The sequence below is a fragment of the Phaseolus vulgaris genome, chromosome 9 (genome assembly GCF_000499845.2).
Source record: "Phaseolus vulgaris cultivar G19833 chromosome 9, P. vulgaris v2.0, whole genome shotgun sequence".
NCBI classification, from domain to species: Eukaryota; Viridiplantae; Streptophyta; class Magnoliopsida; order Fabales; family Fabaceae; genus Phaseolus; species Phaseolus vulgaris.
In genome coordinates, this window is record NC_023751.2 from 10,747,842 (window position 1) to 10,770,553 (window position 22,712).

General features: G+C 32.9%; 3 protein-coding genes across 4 annotated transcripts; 2 read left to right on the forward strand and 1 right to left on the reverse strand.

Moving 5' to 3' along the window:
* Positions 1 to 545: 545 nt before the first annotated feature.
* LOC137821654 (uncharacterized) lies at positions 546 to 6,281 on the forward strand. Of its 2 annotated transcripts, XR_011082856.1 has the most exons (4): positions 832 to 1,306; positions 3,868 to 4,212; positions 4,293 to 4,912; positions 5,986 to 6,281. XR_011082856.1 is itself a non-coding variant. In XM_068626354.1 (3 exons), the coding sequence occupies exons 1-3, from the start codon at positions 1,037 to 1,039 to the stop codon at positions 4,797 to 4,799; spliced, it is 1,122 nt and encodes a 373-aa protein (XP_068482455.1). In that variant the 5' UTR covers positions 546 to 1,036; the 3' UTR covers positions 4,800 to 5,122. The 2 variants fall into 2 exon arrangements, 1 of the variants encoding a protein (XP_068482455.1); XM_068626354.1 differs by lacking the exon at positions 5,986 to 6,281 and having other exon boundaries at positions 546 to 1,306; positions 4,293 to 5,122.
* Positions 6,282 to 8,515: 2,234 nt separating this feature from the next.
* On the forward strand, positions 8,516 to 10,314 carry LOC137822630 (uncharacterized). The gene is made up of 3 exons (XM_068627550.1): positions 8,516 to 8,878; positions 9,093 to 9,305; positions 10,048 to 10,314. Exons 1-3 carry the CDS (start codon positions 8,687 to 8,689, stop codon positions 10,105 to 10,107), a joined length of 465 nt encoding a protein of 154 aa, XP_068483651.1. The 5' UTR covers positions 8,516 to 8,686; the 3' UTR covers positions 10,108 to 10,314.
* A 1,032-nt stretch (positions 10,315 to 11,346) lies between these two features.
* On the reverse strand, positions 11,347 to 20,096 carry LOC137820266 (protein ESSENTIAL FOR POTEXVIRUS ACCUMULATION 1-like). Its single transcript, XM_068624243.1, has 9 exons — positions 19,910 to 20,096; positions 18,632 to 18,720; positions 17,557 to 18,483; positions 17,345 to 17,474; positions 15,926 to 16,711; positions 13,024 to 15,769; positions 12,363 to 12,556; positions 12,139 to 12,198; positions 11,347 to 11,920 (listed from the first exon to the last, which is right to left on the reverse strand). The coding sequence occupies exons 1-9, from the start codon at positions 19,977 to 19,979 to the stop codon at positions 11,592 to 11,594; spliced, it is 5,331 nt and encodes a 1,776-aa protein (XP_068480344.1). The 5' UTR covers positions 19,980 to 20,096; the 3' UTR covers positions 11,347 to 11,591.
* Positions 20,097 to 22,712: the final 2,616 nt, after the last annotated feature.

Below are 22,712 nucleotides of genomic sequence, written 5' to 3' on the forward strand. Positions count from 1 at the left end.
CGCGCAATATATATTTCAGATTATATTTGTATTAATATTTTATTATACACTTTTAATTATATTTAAGTTCTATTTTAAAAAAATTATTTGAATTTATATTTTAAAATTTTATTTTTAATTAATTTAATTTAAAATTAAAAAAAAACTACAACTATCTATATATACCGATATCCATTAATTAAGTAACATAAGAGATAATAAGACAATTTTTTTTTAAAATAAAACAAATAATGAATATGAGGTACTCATATTCCTCCCAATACAAATCACAATCATTTATACTCTGTTACTATTTATTGTTATCCATTATTTGTCATTGATGTTTTTTTAAACCTCAACAACCTTTTTATTTATGGTTATAAATTTATTATTACTACAAATTAGCACCACCATTATTCATATTTGCTATTTTCTTTTTCATCATGATCATTAATTTATTGCCATTAATGGTTATGCTATAATTAACTGACTCCAGGGGTGACTCTCATCACCATTTTTGCCAAACAAGTTGGAATTAAGAAACAGGAGAGCAGCACTTAGTAGTTAAATTTAAAATTTATAAAGTGGATATACAATTTGAACCCTTACATATTTTTGAACCCTAAGTTCAAAACATTAAAAATCAATTTGAACCCTTACATATTATTTTGAATTTAAAACATTGTTTTAATCCTGAAATGTATTAGAAAATTGTAGTACTTATCATATTATGTTTCAGAATATACAAATAAATAGAGAAATAGTGTAAAGAAAGAAGACAGATCCTTTTTTGGTGTATGCTAAATTTGCGTAGAGAAGAAGGAAGAAGAGAAGAACAAGAAAAGAGAGGTAGAGATTGGCACCGTAGCTAACCCTACGGGCATGGAACGGCGTAGGACAGATAACGGAAGATCTGGTCCTGTGTTGCGTTTTGGTTCTCCTTTGACATTTCAGTAGGGCACAAACAAAGGCTTCCCAGGCACAGGGGTTACCCTCTACCCAGAAAGAGGAAGGGTGCTCTTAAAATTAAGGATTCCTATCCCTCTTTCTTGATATCATGAGGAAGTTGTGTCCTAATCTTGACAAGGAAGATGGGTTGGAGACGATCCTTGAGGTGCCAATTCCTGATGAGATGTTGAGCAGCATGGGCACCACCGGCTTCAATCGGTGGCAGAACCTCCGAACTCTGATGAATACTCAATTTGCTGATAAGTCATCATTGAACAATGAATTCTTGGTGCTGCTCAAGCTTGTGGGTGCTCCCGTTATCCCTGTTCAGCTTTCATCAGACCATGCTTTGACTCGCCCCCTCAAAGATTGTTCCATTGTAAGACCTAATTACCAATTATCTATTCAATTTCCCACTCCTATTATCTCATTAGACACCAATTATCATATGCAGAATATCGTGAGTACAACTTTTTTTTAACTCATACACAAACATTTTTTTAATGAATATAATAAATAAGAAAGATACCCAATCCTATTAAAAAATTATGAACATTAGAAAATCAAAAGCCAATAAAAACTTGCAAACAGTCACCCCCACAAAAACTCCATCCTCGCCACAAAACCATATTATATAATGTGACATTTTGCATTACCTTGTCCAATAATTAATTTTTCAGTTTTTTTCTTCAAGATGGTACCATTCTACTTTAAATTTATACAACATGATAGATTTTGTTTTGTTTTTTTTTTTTTTTTTTTTTTTTATATCAATGTAGGTAAAATTTACACTGTGTTTAGAAGTAAAGCTTGAAAATGAAAAAGTCTAGCTTTTTACCCCAGTTTTAATGTGATTTTTTTTTTCTTTTTTAAATTGTGTTTGGTAACATGATTTTCAAAACATGATTTAGGATTTTTTTTTAAATGTGTTCATAAGCATGTTTTTTTATAAAAAATTCTTAAGGATCACATTTTTAGTTTTTCAAATTTTAATTTTATTTTATTCTTTTAGAATTGTGCACATTTCTGGGTGTGTTTTTTTTTTAATTTTATTTATTTGATTTTTTTAAAAGGACTTGAATATAATGTTGCATTTATTTATTTCATAATAACATTTTTATAATTTTAGATTATTTTGTTAATTATTGAAAATGATTATGTTAATTGAATGCAATTTAGAAATATTAATGAATAATACTAAATTCAAGTATTCATGGTAATGAGATAAATTCAAAAAATTAGGGAACAAATATTACTAAAAATGATTTATCCTTTTCATTATAAATACGAGTAGTATTTGAACTTCTTGAGTGTTTACGACAGATTTAAAAGTTAAGAATTAAATTTAATATAACTAAATCAATAATCTTCATCTCGAATTGAATAAACTAAATTTTGCAAGTCTGAGTAAATTTTAGTAGTTGTGAGTGACAAGAGGAACATAAGACAATGATTTGAGGATAAGATACTCGAACGGTTTAAAACTCCTTATGATCACATTATTGATAATTTAATTTAACTGTGTACGACATTATTATTGACCAAGTTGGATAGTCGTTATCTCTTAAACATTAAACTTGTAATTTTGTCTATTCTACCATTGAACATGACACATGATTAATCTTTGTTTTTCTTGGATATTGATGTCTACTCACAATATGCACTTTATCTTGATCCATCTTTCATCAAATTGAGATTTTGTTCTTTCAAATGTTGTCTTAACAAGAGCATAATGGGTAAGTCCTTTCAAAACAAAGTTTGTGCATTCTTGCATCCATCATATATTTGAGTTTACTTCTCTAATAGTATTTGATCTATCCATGAAATGGTTTGCCAAAATGTTGATCTCCTAGTTGAGTTAGCTTGAATAGTAGATTGTTTCATTTCATAACTTTAAATACTATAGTAAATGACACATTGACTCTAAAGAGTCTTTCCTATGTATAAGTTTGGTTAATATGTGATTTATTGGCGCAACAATTAAAAGAACCAAACAACAAACTTATTTTATCTCACATTCAACATTTGCAAATGTTAGAAACAATATGTTTGGATTTCCATCATGGACAATTGCAATTAATAAAGTGGAATGATATTTTTCAGTTAAAAAAAGATGTTATGAACTTGAACAACTAGGTTACAATAATTTAATCATTAATTTATTACTTAAAAGACCATAACACACATTCCAAGATATATCATAAATTGTCTTGTACACCGTCCATAAGATAAATGAGAAGCAATATATTGTATAATAGTTCGAGCAATACTTTCTTGTATAACTTACAATCATCATGTATGAGTCTTTTAGTTACCAAACTTCATGATCGAAATTTTTTGGTTTAGAAATTCATATTTTCTTTATAATTGAGTAAATTGTCCGTATACAAAATAAAAAATATTATTGATAATATTTGTGTCCCCATTTTATTGAATTTAGTTTATTAGAATAAAGACTTAAATTATTACAATCATTTTAAATTTTTTCCAAATTACATTCCTCTAACATAATTAATTAGCCAAATAATCTAAAATTATAAAAATATTGTTATGAAATAAATAAAAATAAAAACTACAATATCACATTCAATAAATTTTCATAAAAAAATTAAAGTAAATAAAATTAAAAAACACACCCAAGTACAAAACAAAATTCCCCCAAATAAACAAAAGAATATTGTTAAAAGTCATGATTTTAGAAGAAAAAAAAAACAAAATGTGCACAATTCTAAAGAAATAAAATACAAAAGTGTTCCTAAACATAATTTAAAAAAACTATAAAACATACTTTTAAGCACCACCTCTTAAAAGAAATTCTAGAAAGACATAAAACGTTTACTTAGAATTGCATGATTGATGTAAATAAACCTAATTTGTGATGCATATTGGTTTATATAATAACAAATGAGACGGGGATGCATGCATTGATGATGGATGCAGAAAGATTCGAATGCTAAGTACATAGTTCAGCAGTACGTGGCAGCGACGGGAGGAGTGAGTGCATTGAATTCACTGGAAAGTATGTATGCAATTGGACGAGTGAGAATATGTGGATCGGAAATGCGTCAAGGTGAGTTTGATGAGGAAGCTGAAGCAAGAGGAAAACCTGAAGTGGGAGGCTTTGTGTTATGGCAGAAGAACCCAGATTTGTGGTGCTTGGAATTGGTTGTTTCCGGTTACAAGGTCAGTGCAGGATGCGACGGTAAGATAGCTTGGAACCACACTTCTTCTCAACCCTTTCATCCAAACAAAGGCCCTCCCAGACCACTTCGCCGCTTCTTTCAGGTAATAGAAACCACGCTTTCATCCAAACCACGCTTTTTTTTTTTCATGGGAGCAGACTCATCACGTGTTGTTATGATCAGGGACTGGACCCAAGGTGCACGGCAAACTTGTTCCAAGAGGCAGAATGTGTGGGAGAGAACATCATCAACAACGAGGTTTGTTTCATGCTGAAGTTGCACACGGCTCAACAAGTTCTTCAAGTGCAGAGCACGTCCAACACTGAGATTGTGATGCACACGATAGTGGGCTACTTTAGCCAACGCACGGGGCTGCTCGTGAAATTCGAGGACACCAAGTTGGTGAAAATGAAGACCATGAAAGGCAAAGAGTACGTCTTCTGGGAAACTAACATCCAGTCATTGATCGAAGATTATAGATACATCGATGGCATTAACATAGCGCACGGTGGGACCACCATTGCCACGCTTAATAGGTACGGTGCAGAGCAAAATCACAAACGTATGATCGAGGAAACGTGGACGATTGAAGAGGTTGACTTTAATATTGTTGGGTTGTCCATGAATAGCTTTCTCGCTCCCTCTGATGGAGAGAAAGAACAACACGAAGGTACAGAGGGAATGGGATAGGATTTTGCTTCGGTTATCGTCGTTATCTCTGCTCCATCAACTCAACTAGGAACTGTAAATACTGCAACATATGTAGACAAACATATGGCGGAATGGGTATCCTGCACTTGAAAGTAATTCAATCCTTTTTTAACTGGGATCTTTTGGGTGACAGATAGATGCATATTGTTTGGAAAATGTTCAGTTGGATTCACAGTTTTTGTTTATAAATTGTTATTTGATTACTCTATTGAGGGTTTATATTCGATCAAAGAACGAACTAATGATTTATTCAGATGAAAAAGACAAAGTTTATAAACAGCTATGGAAAATAGCAATTATAATAGTATAATCTCAATCTGCATATCTAAAACTTTATTTAAGAGAACGTTCAGACCAATGAGAAATGACAGCGAAAATCATTCGTAAGTCTATTAAGAAAATCTTATAAAAAAAATTATCTTTGAATTAGAGTCTAGAATTTTAACCTAGATGCATATCTTTGGAAAACTAAATCATTGCAATGCTAGAGTGCTCATGGGTGATTGTCAGATTGTCTAAGTTTACATATTAATTCTGGAAACTGGCATCTTTGTTGTCACTTTTTTTGTCATATTCATTATAGTTCCTTTATATATGTGTCTGGACCTTTTCTATGATTTGAACATTTGCTACTTCTGAGCAGTAACATCAATGCTTTGAGGTATATGCTTCTAGTTTTTACCGGATAGTTATTGTATGGCTGTGGTGTTAAGGTCACTATTCAGTGATTCTAGTAATTGGTGATGAAGTTTGCATGTTCTTTTGTTTCTAGAGTTTGCATGTTCCCCAGTTTTCACAACAAACTGGGGAAAGTCCTTGTAATCCGACTATCTTGTATATATTCATTTCTAGTTTGAACCGCGTAAACTTGAAAAACAATATAGAACTTGACATTTAATTGTTTATCTTTGTCTATTATAACGTGTAAGATTTTATCCTATGAAATATTTTCATTGGGCTAATTAAAGGCATGGTACTGCATCACAGAGAAGGAAAAATTAGCTTCCTTTACTTATGTTGGATGGTTAGATTCTCTGACCTGTTTGAACTCTATAAGAACCTAAATTATGCAGCAGGATTAAGGGGTGGGCACATAACATATAGTTGTCTTAGATGTGATCATGTGATAGCTATGCTCACGGTTGCTTTTTTGTGTCCAATGCAGGACAGTGGTGGGTGTTTTCTGTGTCCAAAGCAGGAAATAATACAGGGAGGAGAACCAAACCGTGGACATACCAAGAGACAATTGCAGTTCTAGATTATACTATAATGCTTGCAGTTCAGTTAATGTTTTCTGAAAAAGTTTTATGTGTTCTGCTGTTGTTTGTGGTTTTTTCACCAGTGCATTTTTTTTTCCATATTTACGAGAAAAAAGAAAAAATTACAGTGGAAAATTCTTGGTCAAAGTTGTGTATAGGCAACATCAATTAAATTTGTTAATCTATCTGTTTTTTATTTTTTAATTAAAGTTTTTAATTGGGTTGACAACTTCAGTTTAAATAAAATTGAATACTGCCAAATTCACTCCATTGAAGTTGTTAATTCGGTTGGCAAATTCAGTTCATTTTTCTAAATAATTTTTTTTTAAATTAATTTTTTTATATAATAATAATTTTTTTAATTAAAACTATTAAAACTAAAAAAAATTAAAACTAAATTTTTGTTTTCACAAGAAACAAAGTTACCCAAAATTAAGTTGGATTAAAAATAGGTTGTGTAATAAATATAAAATATTCAGTATTTTTTAAATAATGTTAAAATTAAAAATACTTTTGTTGTTTTTAAAAAATTGAAATTATGTTCGTGAAGTAACGTTTATCTTGATATAATTATAAATAAATAAGGTAACGTTTAAACAATATTTATAAAATGATAAATAAGTACAATTCATACATGATTATAAAATAAAGAGGTATGAAAAGTTGTCATCTATGTGAAGATGTGACGCATGGTGGTCTTGTTGGTCGATAATATTACATGGAAGACATTGGATTGTAGGCAGATGGGGATCATGGTAGAAGTTGCAAATATTTTAATATCATCTTCTTTTAATGACTTTCTATTCAATAATTTCATTTATTTTTTAATACATTTATTTTACATAAATACATGTATATTATTACTTTTTACATATTATATAATTTATACTTTCATATATTATATAGTCTAAAAATTTATACATAAATCATATCACATTTTTATAAGTGTATTTTTAACTTTAGCAATATTTAAAAAATAGTAAATATTTTTAATTTATCGCACAACTCATTTTTAACCCAATTTATTTAAAATTATTGTAAAAAAATTAATTTTAATTCTTCAACTTTATATACCATTTTCTTAAATAAAATAAAATAAAATTTTGATATTATAATTAAAATAAAAATTTTAACTTTATATTTTTATTTCCAAAAACATTAATTGTCATTTCTTTTAAAAAAAATCAAGTGAACTTTTCAACCAAATTGTCAATTTCAATGGAGTGAAATTGTCAATCTAGTATCCAATTTTATTTAAACTGAAGTTGCCAACCGAGTTAGAAACTTTAATTAAAAAATAAAAAGTAGATAGATTAACAAATTTAATTGATGTTGCCTACACCATTAACAACTTTGACCAAAAATTGTTTATTTTTGTAATTTTTTTTGTTTACGTAAATATGAAAAAAAAAACACCATTTTGGTGAAAAACCCGTTGTTTGTTCTATTACTATTACCTGTGAATGGGATGAATTTGCAGTGATTTTGAATGGTGAGGGGAAAATATACTTGAGACGCTTTTGATGAAGTGGAGCTCCGATGGAATGATATTTTTGCATTGTAACTTTGAGGTGTGTGATTCCAATAAGAATAACAAATTATTTATAAAATAAGAATACCATTTTAATTTGAATTCTATATTATAAATTGAAAAAAATTTGTTTACTTTAGATTTACCTACGGATTTTTGTCGTCCGTATATAATTCATAAATAATTTCAATTTATTTACGGATTTTTGGAAATTCTGTACTAATTTTAGTAATAGGTAACAATTATTCTTCTTGTAGTTATAGGTGTGAAATCGATATTAAAATAATACTTTTTTTAAAAAAACATTTCTAATAAATAACTTTCTCTGGAAATGTTCTTACTTAAATTAATAATAAAGTCATTGTTATGTTTTAAGAGAGTAATCAAGTCATTAATTTTTAAGGGAATAATCAAGCTATATTATAGGAATCAACTTATTATCCATAGAAAGTTTTAACACTTGTTTTCTTTATATTTTTTTATATAAATATGAATTTTATAAATCATTGTACTTTTATAATAATAATAAAATTAATATCAAAATATTCAACGCGTTAAAAGTCTTAATCATTTAAAGCATTAAGTCTTAGAAAACTTACTTTTTTTTATATAATGTGCAGCATTATTTTTTTAAAAGGTTATTTTATTTTATTTTTATAACACAAAATGTCAAAGTGGGAATAAACTAACACTCCAATTGATTCCATGGTTGGCGAATAACACATGATGAATGAACCATTCCTTATTTAATGGAATTATACCTTCCTTCTACCGAATACAATATTATATGGTCAAAATGGTGAAGAAAGAAACTCCTTATGCAACGTGAGTTTTAACGGAATCATATTATTTTATTTAATTGAGTTAAAAATTAATATTTATCTTATTTTTATTTTTATGTTGTGAATGATTTGTTTGTGAATTGCTATAAGCTAGCAAATATAATTTAGTTGGAAAAAGTTTTATAGGTAATGGAAGCGTTACCCACCATTGCCCACTTTGTTTTTGGGCCAAAGCCACTTGAATTCTGACACAAATATAAAGTGAAGCAGTGTATCTTAACCAAAACAAAAAACATGACAAAGAGAGGGAGCCATGATGCTGATTCTGGAAACGGCAACCGTAAGAGGCAGTTCTTATTTTGGGTCTTAGCAGTGGTTATCCTCGTTGGTCTATGGTCCATGTTCGCTGGTTCCGTCACCCTCAAATGGTCCACCACCGACAACGATGATTTCGGTTCTACCATTATTCAAGATCTCGACGTCCTCGTACGTACACAACAAAACGCAATTTCTTCCATGTCTCTAGCAGTAAAACTAATTTTACTAACTTTTATATGACGTAAAGTTTTTATTAATTTTTTCTGTTTAATCGAAAAAGTAAAGCGATGAGAATTAGTTGAGATGATGAAGATGTAAAGGTTTTAAAGTGTTGTGATATAATTTGTTTGTGTTTATGGTTTGGTTTTGGTTGAAAAAAAAGGAGGTGGAGGAGAGAGAGAAGGTGGTGAGACAGATGTGGGATTTGTACAGTCACAGTCGTACAAAATCCGTTGGATTACCCAAGTTTTGGTGGGAAGCCTTCGAAGCAGCTTACGAGGAATTGGTGAGTGATGTTGGTGGAGTGCGAGACGGTGCCGTTTCAGAAATTGCCAAGATGTCTCTACTGCGATCTCTTCCTCTTCAATTGCACCAGGTCAGCACGAACTTAAACTTAGGATCGTTTTTCTTCTTTTCTATGTATGTGCCTTTCCTCACTTCGTTTCTATGTATGCCAAATGCCTCAAGATTTTACGAGTCTCCAATTTGTGTTTGGATGAGTTAGTAAAAGTATGTTTTCCTAAACCCTAAACCCTCAATCCATATTTATCAACTAAATTAATATGTAAAATATGTAAACTCGTATATTATGAAATATTTTCGATGTTAGGAGGATGTGTGTTAAAAATTCTATATCAATTTAGTAGATATAAATTTAATTTTATAAGATTGAGTTAAATTTAAAGTTCATATTTTAATTTTAATTTGTCTATGAAATTATGTGATAAGATCAATACACTATAAGAAAAATTGAACATGTATAATTAATCTTTTATCGAACTATTGTTTTTAAATTTTCTTCTCTCTTTATTTATTCATTATTTTACCTCTCAAACTCTTGCATTGGAACCTATCTTAAATCTATAAAAATAGTCACTCAACATGTTATTCAGGTAACTAATATAATGGCACTGAGCATGAAGGTTGTATGGAAAGAAATTTAAGTCTCATGTTAACTAGAAATATAACACAATGATCGTATAGTGCACTTCATATTAGAAGCTGGTTTTTTAAGTTTAAATCACTGTTTTGATTTTTCCGTAGTTAAATACAATGCAACTGACTCAATTACTAAGAGAAAAATGTATGTTTTTACTTTTCATGATTGGCATGTGCAGAGCATGACGGAGTCAAGAAAAATGAAGCAAGGAGAGAGTAGGGCAGTGACAAATAACTAGAATCCTTTACTCTGATTGTATGCAATGCAACGACCATTATACTTTTGGACTAGTCTCACGAAGCCAGTGCATAGGAGTAGCAAGTATTAATGCAATGATCAATTTAGTCAACTTAGTTTCTAAGTGATTAACATTTATTACAGTGTCACATACTTGCTTATCTTTAGTTGTTATTTAATCTATTTCCTTAACTTTGGTTGTTGTTAACTTATTTTGCAGCTCTGCTTTTGTTTTCCATTTTTAAGTTTCATGTATATTTGTTATCCTTGGGTCTTCAGAGCTATCTTGCGTTTTGTTTGGATTACAAATTTGATCTCTACGTTTAGGGATTAAAATGAACAAAAAAATGAATGAAACTTAAAAAAAAAACTTGTATAATTTTTTTCTTGATTTCAGAAACTAACATAACAATGAGGTAAAGAGCATCCATCCCTTGATTTAAAGTGTGGTAAGTTGTGTGATGTATTATTGGTGATCACAAAACAACAATATTATAATGCCAAAGCAGTGGGGTTAGTGGCTTAGAGAAATGAAATCATGGATTTAGCCTCTAGTTTCCTACAAAGTGAAGTACGAATGTGGTTCTGCAATCATGGAATTATAATTTATTTTTTACAATACGTACATGCTACGGACATTTTGAATACATTTATATATAAATATATTCTTATAAAATTTACTTGTATGTGCTAAATACGAAATGACTTGAAATATACTCCTATGTGCCAAATACGAAATCTTTAGAATTTAACAAAATTATTTACGGGCGATTTATTTGAAATGAAATCATATATTTTGTGTAAGATTTATCTAATTTTAAAATATATATTATTACCATCCTGCCAACCTGCAGCAGAAATAAATGTCTAGCAATCATAAAAAAAACCTCTTCAACGAAACATTCTCTATACTTGAATGGAATAACTTTCTGCCAGAACTAACTGTTTATCAACCATTCTTTGCCCCATAATGCTGTAAGTTTGAGCAATTGTGATTCCAATCATTAACTCTAAAACACGCATGCTAAATTTTCAACCTACATAATTACTGGAATTGAAATCACAATTAATTTTAAACTGGCCAAAGTACCACTTTAAAATATTTAAACATAAATGTTTAAATCAAACTTTATAAAATACAAAAAATCAAACTGAATAGCTAAAAGACAATATTTATTTAACCCTTAAAAATATAATCAAGAAATAGAAACATAACACCAAGCACTTACATGTTCTGCCCTTGAATAAATTTGCTTGTTTGTATATACGATAATGAACAGGAAATTAATTGAATCGAGTTAAGGCTGCCAAGAATATGTTTGTCAGCACGATCTTTCAAACGCCAAAATTTTCTACATTAAGATGACAAAATTGCTTGAGCAAATCCAATTGATGCTGCTACTGTTAGTGTAAAAAAAACCTCATTTACAAAATACAAAGTACGGCTAAAAACATATTTACACGTTCCGCAATAACCTGTGTATATCAGTCATCTACCGCCTGAATCTCACCCATCATGATCCGGTTACTCACGACATTGAATCCCAAAACCGAAGACCTGACCTTTTTTCCTTTCTTACCTTTCTTCTTTCCCAAACCTATATCTTGTACGACTGTATTTTCAGATTCATCAACTTTCTGATCATTTCGCGTTTGAAAAGCTATTTCCAAAACATCTGATGGTAGCAAGTCCAAGTAATTGAGAAATTTATCAATGAATTCATGATCAGGGTCATATGATCTCAGGTTTTCCGTGAGAATAATCTCTGCTTCAGATCTGGACTGCTTCAAGCAAAACTGAAGGAAACTTGTATCTGCCATCCAAATGATAGTCAAAATAACATTAAATAGAAATTCAAGATGATATAACCACTCAATGCCTGATTACATTCAGACAAGCATTGAACTGTTCTTTGGGGAGAATAATCATTTGGTGAAATAGACTTTTCTTTAGCATTCTTAATTCAATCTACTAAATCACAATTAATCCATCAAAACATAGCATGGAAAACAAATCTGAAACCGCAAATACCTGTTGTCCCAATAAGCCTGACACATTCATTCTCACACCAAACTCTGAAATCCGTGGCTTCTGAGAAAAAAAGGAAAAAAGTAACTTAGTATTTAAACTACCATCAATAGACCAATCAGAAGGAGTAGAGTTATACATACTGAGGCTAAATCCGATAGAATTGCCAAGCAGGTGAAAATTGGAATTAACAATGTTAAGCAAAAAGAATAAGAAAATGTCAGTACCAGAATTCTTAGTCATGGCATCTTTTTTCAGTTTTAGCAGCGACTGAGAAGGGGCAGGTGTCGACCATAGAGATCGCTCGGCTGGTTTGCCACTCCCAGATTTTTGTCGACTCAATAATCCAGGGGAATTACCTTTCACGGTGACATTTTTAGAACCCCAGCTCCCCTGGCTAGCAAGCTGTGAGAAACCTGACCTGCTTAGAAAGAATATAATAGTCAAGTTATCCATAAAAACAAGATTATAAAGGAAACAATAAGTTGGCCACCTACTGCTGCATAAATTACTCGTAAATGCAACAACAGTTCTAGTATAAAGAAAATGTGAGGTTGTGTCCCAAATCTTAAATCTGCCTCGATTATGACTTATTACCATGTTTATTATATTCTGTTTTTAAGTTATAGTACTATTTAACGCCCTGAGGCCACTAAGTGTTAATTTAATGCTAAAAACTGAAATTTCAATGTTCATCTACAAAAGCTTTTCTTTTCTTACACCCACACGCACTTTGCTAGCTGATTGTGATGTAGATAGAACAACGTATATTTAACAGATACCAAAACTAACATTGTCAGTAAAGTATTATTGAAGAAAATAAGATTAATCAAGCCAATATATTAATGAGTAGAAGCAATAGGCCCAATGAAGAGACAGAGGACATACTGCTTATTTTCTTGCTTAGATTGCTCAACTGGACCCCAAAACAGTTCATCATCCCCTCTATATTTTGACAAAGAAGTTTGGGAGTTTATCTGGTTAGAAGGTGCTGTTTTTGGTGGAGATGAAGTTGAAATTGGCCATGAAGAACTGCTACTCCGAGCAACTTGGGCAGGCTGTGATTTCTGAGGGGTAGGCAGTTGGTTTGGGAGAACTGCAGCAGACTTCTTCTCCTGCTCCTTTTGAATATCCCTTAATGATGTTGGTTTAGGAATCCTACCAGAATCAGTAGTCCAGGCTGGAGGGGGAGATGGGCTTGTTGCCTCTCCTTTCCAAAGAACAAAATCTCCGAGAGAGGGTCCTGAAGGGATAGAAGGCAGTTGTTCTTTCTCCAATTGAACAGAATGAGAGCCTCTTACCTTTTCAATGTGACTCGAACTTAAGGGGATTTCACTAGAAGCAACAGGAATTGAAACCTTAGCCCCTGAACCCTTCAACTTCGCATATTTTTTCCGGTTTCTTTTGGTGTCTTTAGCTTCAATGAAGTCTCCTTCATCTATTGGTTCTGAATGAGAATGAACAACTAAATTTTGTGAGGGGATCAAGCTGTTTGGAACCTTGCCATCTCTTTCACTATATTTTGGTACATCTTCTGCCAATAGATCACTTAATGGGCTTTTCTTGTTTTTACTATTTTGAGATTTTTCAGATTTAGCTAGATATTCAGTATAATTTGCCTCTCGGTGACTATCACTAGACACCTTCACAGTGTCTGGATTGGCCACAACTCCAACCCAGGGAGTTGTTGAACTCGTGGAATTGACAGGGGTAGCAATCTCAGACACAGGCATTTCTATCTGTGCCCTTTTTTGTTCTTCCAGTTGAATTTCTAAGAGAGATTTTGCCTTAAAACCAGGAGCAGGTTTCCAAGCTCTCCCTGAAGGTAATTCACTATTCTTGGTGGAAATAGAACTGATTACCTTCGGCTCATTCTCAATAAATGTTTCAGTGATGCTTCCTGGAGTATTAGTTGGGAGATAATTAACTTCTTGATGATTATCTGTTTCTGCAGTAGCAGTTGCAGATTGTTTACCCTTACTCCATGTTTGTTGCAGATATGTCTCATCAGCTGATTCACCCTTGTTGGTTTCTCCCAAATTTTTTTCAGCACAATGTGGCTTCTCAGATTCTGATTTCTTTGACTTCTGCAGAGTCACATTTTTTAGCAATCCTTTTGCCTGATCAGAAGACTGAGATTTTGAAGATTTTTGCTTCTTAGATTTCTTCTCAGTAGTCCTTTTGGGTTCCCGTGCTTCAACACTTTTCGCATCCACCACCAAGGGTTCAGTATTTAAGCTCTCTCTTTCACCCTGCTGCTCTTCAATACTACCTGATTTAATCTCCGCATCTGTACCCACTTGACTTGATACTGGTAACTCGGTACCACAAGATCCAAATGAAGACACGGGAACAAAAGGACCAACACACTGTAGTGGTCGAGAACTCTCACCGGACACGGAAGTTGCACTCACCTGAGTATCATCAGCAGGACAAGTATAGTCTGGCATTTGCTCCATGATTTTAGCAGTATAGTTAGAAAAAGAAAAAGGTTTCTGGGCAATGTCGAGCTCCTCTTTAGCTATGTTATTCTCACTCAATAAGGATTCTTCGAAAGAAGCTGATGCAGGCAATGTTACACTGTGGTGCTTGTCACTAATTTGCTCAGGATGTGTAGCACTCCAGCTTTTTTGATGACTAATATTCTCAAATAATTGGTCAGGCAGATGGGCAGAAGATTCACTGCTTATATTATAACTAGTGTCCTGACTTACTTGCAGAGGTAAATTCAAAGAAGTAGTAGTAAGCTCGCCATGCACACCAGGAATTGATGTTTGAGAACTCCTAGAAAAAATCTCTTTTGGTGGTTGAATTTGAGAAAGATTTGCATGCAAATTTCCCAGTGGTATTCCACCTCCAGGCAACTGTTGATAAGATAAATCACCATAGCGCTGGTGAGATTGATGCTCCTGCAGCACTTGAGATAGCAGTTGTTGTTGTTGGCGCAATAACAGCTGTTGCTCCTCATGTTGCTGTTGCTGTTGCTGCTTCAGCAATAGAAGTTTATCTAAGAAAGGTATCGGTTGTGAAAAAGCAGCTGCCTGAGAATGCAACTGCAGCAGTTGTTGCTGCTGCAACATATTCAACATTTGGGAATCTTGGGATAAGCCAGAAGAAAGCAACTTCTCTGCTGTCAAAATACTGGATGGAATATCCGAAGTTGGAGCAATTAAGTTGTTTAAGGGAAACTGGTTCGGTGTTTGTAACCTTTGTTGTTGAATTCCAAATGGCATTTGAACATAATTTTGATCACGATGGAAGTCAGTCTTATTCAGAAGGGGATCCAATCCACCTTGCAAAGGAAAATTTGGCCATCCAGCAATACCACTATTTAAGCCTGTGGATGACCTGTCAGATAATCCTTGGATTATTGAGTTTAATTCAGAATTTTGCGGCTGAAGCTGACGAGGATTGTCACTCAATGAAGACATGATATTTGAATGTGGTGCTGCATTTGAAAAAATGTCTGATTTTGGTGGAACGGGCACTACATCCCTCCCTGGCCAGTATGGATAAGGATGAGTTGGCAAGGATCTTTGCCGTTCAAGTGCCATCTTCTTGGCCAGCAAGTAAAGGTTGTTCCCACCGTCTACTCCCAAATTACCAGAGTTATTACAGACAAACCCTTGTAAACCTAAAAATACATGATCTCAAAATTATCATGATTAGACCAAACTATCTCAAAACACAATCCAGTATATAAAGATATTATGAAGAGGAATGATAATGCATGGCAATGCATTAATATTTAGGAATAAGAATAGAAAACAAAAAATATAACATGGTTAACCTTCTGATAATGTGAGACTATCAAGTAGGGAACTGCCCTTGCTACCGGACATTAGTGACTCCAAAAACCTATTTTCAGCTTCAGTGGCAGAATTCCTATGCATAGAATCATTTCTCAGTCTCTCAACCTCATTTAAACCGGTATGCATGTTCCCAAAGGTACTGGAATTTTGCCAATCAAGTGCCTCTGTAGAGTCGTGTTTTGCTGCAGAAAATCCAGGTGGTGGCTGCGCCTTTGCTCGTAAGTGGGGCATGGCATCACCAAGTTGCAACCATGGTGAGTCGGATGCTGCATTTTCCAGACGAACAGGTAAATCTATACCAAAGTAACCAGCCTCAAACCAACTAATAATATCGATTCCTTTAAATGGGCCCTGAATGTGACCCTGAGGATCTTTATAAAAGAGTGATAAATCCTCTGGACAAGTTTGTTGAACTCTCCTGGATTCAAATTCACTATCAAAAATTCCAGATAGCTGCCTTTTAATGGGATCTCCACTAGATTGCCACTTAGCCACATCTCTGGTTTCAGACAAATAGTCCAAATTATGCTCCCACTGAACCTGTGTATCTTTTGGTGGGTGTGACCAGCTCATATCTGGGTTTCTTGATTTAATATCACTGGACACATCTCTGTTTTCATGCACAACTATGCCTGCACGTTCACCTAGTGGTGTCCCACGCCATGTAGCACCAGGATGAACAGAATTACTTTCTTCAAAGGTTGATTCTCTCTTACTAGGAACCTCATCTGCCATTCTGTAAGAACCATTATCTTCGACTCTATCTGAAAAGATAAAGCATAAGAACTCCTTGAGACAAAGAAAAACCCATCCTTCCTAGCTGTTTAATGTAGCAAAGTATAATGCATTTATATTGGGAGAAAATTAGACAGGTTACACTTGAAAGCTGAAATCAAATAAGAGGTGTAGATAGTCAATATGTAATAATTGGAGGTAAGTAAAGGGCAAGCAAGAACCACTAATAAAGAGATAGTCCAACCATGGAAACATATAAAACCCATTAATTTTTTTATTAAAAACAAAGTATTACAGACTCCAAATAATTTACACTACAACTAAAGATAATATAAAGATCACCTTCAAAATCTAGATAGAAACAAATCTTACATCATTATTGGTGTATGTTGGTAATAAAAATACAAAATTCCCAAAGTTTCATTTAGTTTTACATTAACAATCTACATTTCCCAACCACTTACTTCGACGATGTCTTAAGATGCTTACTGTTTCCATTATTATTAGACAGCTAAAAATGTGTTGTTGCTTTTTATTTGAGAAGCCTTTTGAGAAATTCAAGGGACCACTTTCAAATGGTCAGAAACTCCTTGCCAAAACAATCAGATTCTAAAGAAGCTCACGCCCTTTGACACTATTGTAAGCTTATATAATTAATATACCTTGTAAAGGAGCATTTACAAGCTTCATTTGTCTTGAATGTGTAAATTCTGTCGAGTTCCGTCCATCTTTTTGCACCTGAGGTGCACTGCTGCTGATTATTTCCCCCTTTTCAATATCCTTTATCACAGACTGTTCAAACAGAAAAGCAATCTAATAAACCACTAGAGATAACAGTGACATCCAGAACAAGAAAAACAGTGACAGCAATTACCAGTTCCTCAGAATTTGGAGCACAAAAACCTAGAGGCTGCAATGGTTCGTCCTGTGTAATAGAAGGTACCTGCACAAATTCCACTAGTTTTCTATTTGTATGCATATCAGCAACTCTGTACACATCAAGCAAATTTTTCCTGCTATATCTAAAGCAATGGGCTTTTCCATCATGCTGACTTTCAACTTTATCCAATAAATTTTCAGGGTATTGAGCATGCATATATGTGCCATTAATTGAGTTACCACCAGAGCCAAACCGGGCATGCCCAAAAGCAGTGACTGGAGATGTATCCTCCCCACGGCCCCACCCATATGGCAATACAGACACTTGTTTGTTTGGCATCACATTTTGGTGGTGGGTAGGCTCTACCCTTCCACGGCTCTGTGAGGCATTGGATCTCCATGGCCGATAATGATCCCCTTCCTTTTCATCCTTAACAAGATTGGATATGTTAGACAAACTTTTGCCAACCTGCAGATCACCATCTTTACCAGGGTCACTCCATTTCTCACGAAGACCTTTGGACTCCTTATCACCAGGTCCCCACCGTGAGTTCCACTTACTCTCACGCCGCTGTTCAAAGTTGGTATCTTTATTGCCTGAATCATTCCATCTATCAGATGTGCCACGACGTGCTTCTGCAAAGTGCCTTGTCGATGGATTTTCAGTCCACCGATCCATTCTCCGAGTGTCAGTCAGATCTTTGTCTCCATTCCTCCAACGATCCTTGTGTAAAGAGGAAGAGGACTTAGTATCTCTCTCTTCATCACGCCAACGATCATGTCGTCCATTTTCAGAGTCAAGCATGGATGGCCGGAAGACATCCTTTTGCTTATGGCCATCATTCACGTCCTCTCCATTTTCAGACGTCTTAGCCATCTCTGAGCGATTGCCATTTGGTGGAGTTGAGATCACATGGTTTTCCTGAGTAATGTGAAATAGAGAAGAGATGCGGACTTTAAAGCAATTATTCACTATCTATGGATTGATATGTTCATAAAACTCTGATTTGCAAATATACATTTTACAGAAATGCAAAAAGACAAAAAAAACAACAGTAATCAGTACACACCACAGTTCCTATTGCAGGTTTACTCTCCCCAGGCTTTGGCAGAAGCCATTGTGGTGAAAGTGGAATGGGATTGTCAGGGCCATGGAAATCTGCAAGAAAGATGTTTACTAAAAATATTTGAAAATTTGAACACTTTTAGCAGTTGGCTAAGCAATTACATATTTTTTCATCATGTTGTTCTTTTCAGTTGATAATTAAATAGATAGAAAGAACGCACAGACAGACCAAGAAAGAATGTAGACAAAAGAATTCAAATACATTCATTGATGATTTCACGCAAGAAGAAACTAAGAATAAATATTATACGAAAATATTGAATATAATATATGAAAAGAAATCAGTCCTTTCTATGTTTGAAATATTCAATTCTGATTGAAAGGACAAATCCATCACATGTTTGATTATGCTGCTGACTACATTAATAGGTGGTGCTTGTGGAAAATGTCTGTCTATAAAATAAATTTAAAACGAAGAATGGGGAGGGGGCACTGGGACAAAGATAAACAAATTTACAAACAAACAATAAATGAAACTAAAATCGGTGTCGGAAATTATACGTAGATGGTCTGCACCGTCTAACTCACAGTACTTCATTATCAATTCCCACGGAGTGGACAAACTCTATACCTCAGTATATCAAATCTAATAAAATCAAAAGACAACGCTATAAAAATCCAGGAAGACTTGACCCAAAGTTCAAGCAGTAGCTACAAATAGCAGCTTCTGTGACTATCCAGAAAAAATATAGTGAGACTTGCGTTTATAATGTGTCAAACAAACACATACATAGTAGTATTATCTATCTTGGTAAAAATTACTTAGAGATACAGTAAAAAAAAATCTATCATTTTTCGAATTTCAAAAATCATCAAACCAAAGTTTCCCTGGATAAAAAAATTATTTCTAAATGCACAATGTCATTCGAAATCTAAACTTCTAATCCTCGAGTTCACAGAGAAAATTCTGAACAACTAAACAACAAAACCACATACGATAATTAGGTCCGGTTTTTTTCACTGTTTTCAAACTTTAAATAAAAGTGTAACAGAAGGAACAAGAAAAAAGAAAAATGCAGAGCAATTCATCAATGTCATCCCCGACCAAAAAATGAATAAGTAAAACATTGATCAAACGAGACACGAAGAGGAAACCACTCAGCAAAAACCTAAACTAAAACAGAGAAACAAAATGGTTGGCGTAATCTAATAGGAATAGTGAAAGTGTGGGAACGTCTCTAGGGTTTAGGAGAATCGGAAATTAGAGGTGAAGGAAAAAGACCTTTGGAGATCTGAAGAGGAGGTGCAGCAGAGATGTGGTGGAGGCGAGTTGCAGAGATGTGGTCAGCCATGGATGATGATCGGCAAGGGAAAGAGTCTCGGACGATTGCAATTGAACCAACGGTGTGCGAAGGTGAGTCAGGGGAACCGGAACCAGGGTGAGAGAGAATAATATAGGTTAAGCCTGAAGGATGATAAATGCATGGGTGCACGTTAGGACGCTATCACCCACGGCTCACGTTAGCAGAAATACCCTTTGCCGGATTCTGTTCTTCATTTGTGATGCTGGGAAATAAATATTTACGCGCATACAGAAGCGCGTGATGATCACGTAGTTATCCTTGCATCACGTGTTATTCACACTGACATGTGAACATTAAATATGTGTGCTTGCGTCGTATATTTTCCACTTTAGGTGTCGCCTAAGTGACCAAAATGTCCTTCACTGAAGTCCATTCCTTGGTTTCTTTTATTTTTTCATTAGTTTTTGTTCATAATTTATATGTTTTTTAAACAAGTTATTATATTTTCTAATTTTTGTATAATATTTTTATTATTTAGTTTAAATTGAAATATGACGCCTTAAATTTTGTGAGTAGATCCATCCATTTGTATTTATTATAGAAATCGTGAGACAGTTTAATTGATAACTTGCAACTTATAATTTATACTTATTTTTATTGACAATTTTAGTGACAATTTACAAAAAAATATACATTGATTATAACATATTTGATATATTATATATTATGTTAAGTATCATCTTTAAATGAAAAAAATATTTAATAACAATAAATTAGAAAAAGAAAGGGACAAGATTCACACGAGATAGATGAAGCACTGTCTAAACAATATTTATAATCCAAAATTATGCTTTCAAAAAAAGGAAAATAAAAATACAATCTACAAAAATGAGCGAAGGAGGTCTAAATAGTGAGAACCATATTTATAAAATAAAAATACTACACAAGGTTATCTTAATACTAAAACTAAATAAATATATTAAATTTAAAATTTAATTTTACACATGTAAAAGTAGATGTTAAAAACTTGTATATACATACTGTTTGACCCAACTTCTATTGTAAAGTAGAAGAAGAAAAAAAGTGGATCAAACACACTCTTAGGGCTTGTTTGCTTTCAGGGGTGGTACTGTTGTCGACAACGGAAGTCACAACACCACCCTATTTGGATCCATGTATTGTTGCGGGTGAGGGTGGAAGGAAAGAGAAAGGGGAGTGAATTTCGGTTCTCCCTTGAAATGAAGAGAAAGTTGAGCTGAGGAGAGTGAGTGCCATGTCATTCATAGGAAGTTACGTTGGTGCCCTTGCTTTTGTGCTGAACAGTGCCCCTGCATGCATGCCACATGAAAGCATCATATTCCTGACTTGGCTCAAATTGACCGTGTGAAAGTGATAAAGCTGAGTGAATGCAGTGGGTGAGGTAGGTGTGGAATGAAGTTGGTTAAATGCTATATAAAACGATGCATGAAGCTGGTTCCTCCATTCACAGATAAGCAAAGAAAGCGAAGCCATTAGAGTGTGTAGTGTAGTGTGGTTGGAGAGATTCGTAAGCCATCATAGTGTGTGGTAGGGGCTTGAGTTACGTATAGGTTGTTCATCTCACGTGCTGGGTTCATCTGTAGGTTCATCTGAGGTGAGAACATGTCTTTGAATGGTGCTTAATCGATTATGGCTAAACTAGCACTGGTCACATAATCGATTATGGTGTAGATAATCGATTAAGTAAAGGCACTAACCGATTATCTGAAGTGTGGAAAAAAGGTCTTAATCGATTATGTATTGTCATAATCGATTATGCTTGTTTTTTGCCTACTAACATAATCGATTATACGTGGATAATCGATTATCCTGTGTATATAACTGATGGGATAATCGATTATGTTCTAAATTTTGTGAAATTCTGTGTTTCTTAATTTGTTTTATGTGGTTTTCAGGCACTCGTGGTGTGTTCTTCATCCTATCAGTCATCCCTATTATGTTGTTTTTTAGTGCTTATCTTCAGGTTTTTAAATTTTTTATGTAAAGTTATTTTTTTTAATTTCTGTTTTATATTTATGTTTGGATGATTATGGTTTTGTAATATAATTTTTTTAGAATTTAGTTTAGTTAATTATGTTAATGAGTTAGTAAATTAATGTTGGTTGTAATATAATTTGTTTAGACTTTAGTTTAGTTAATTATGTTAAGGAGTTAGTAAATTAATTCCTTTATTTGATTTATTGTTTTAATTTTTGTAGATAGTTATTATTTTTTTAACATTTAAAAAAAATATTTATTTGTATGAAATAAATGATTTACATAATGAAAACAGAAATATGTAAAGTTTAGGTTTTTGATTATATTAAACATAAATTATTAATGTTATAATTAAATCAAATAAAATGAATATTTTTACAATTGGAAATAGAAATTTGTAGGTTTTTTAAAAAGTAATTGATATTTTAGAAGTGGTATTTTTAATTGATATTTTAATAATAAATGTAGAAAGTAATTATTTATTTAAAAATGAATTGTTTATAAAAAAATATTTAAAAAAAGTTATTTAGACAGAATGGAATTCAAGATTTAAAAAATATTTTTATAGGGTTTTATTTTTGTAGATTTAACATAATTTATTAATGTTATAATTAAAAACATTATAAAAATGTTGTAGTAATTAAAAAAAATAGTCAAAGTTTTGAGTAGAAATATGATTTTGACTTAATTTTTTTTTTAATTTGTATTTCCCATAAATTATTGGTGTTAGAATTAAATGTTATAAAAAAATGTTATAGTAATTTA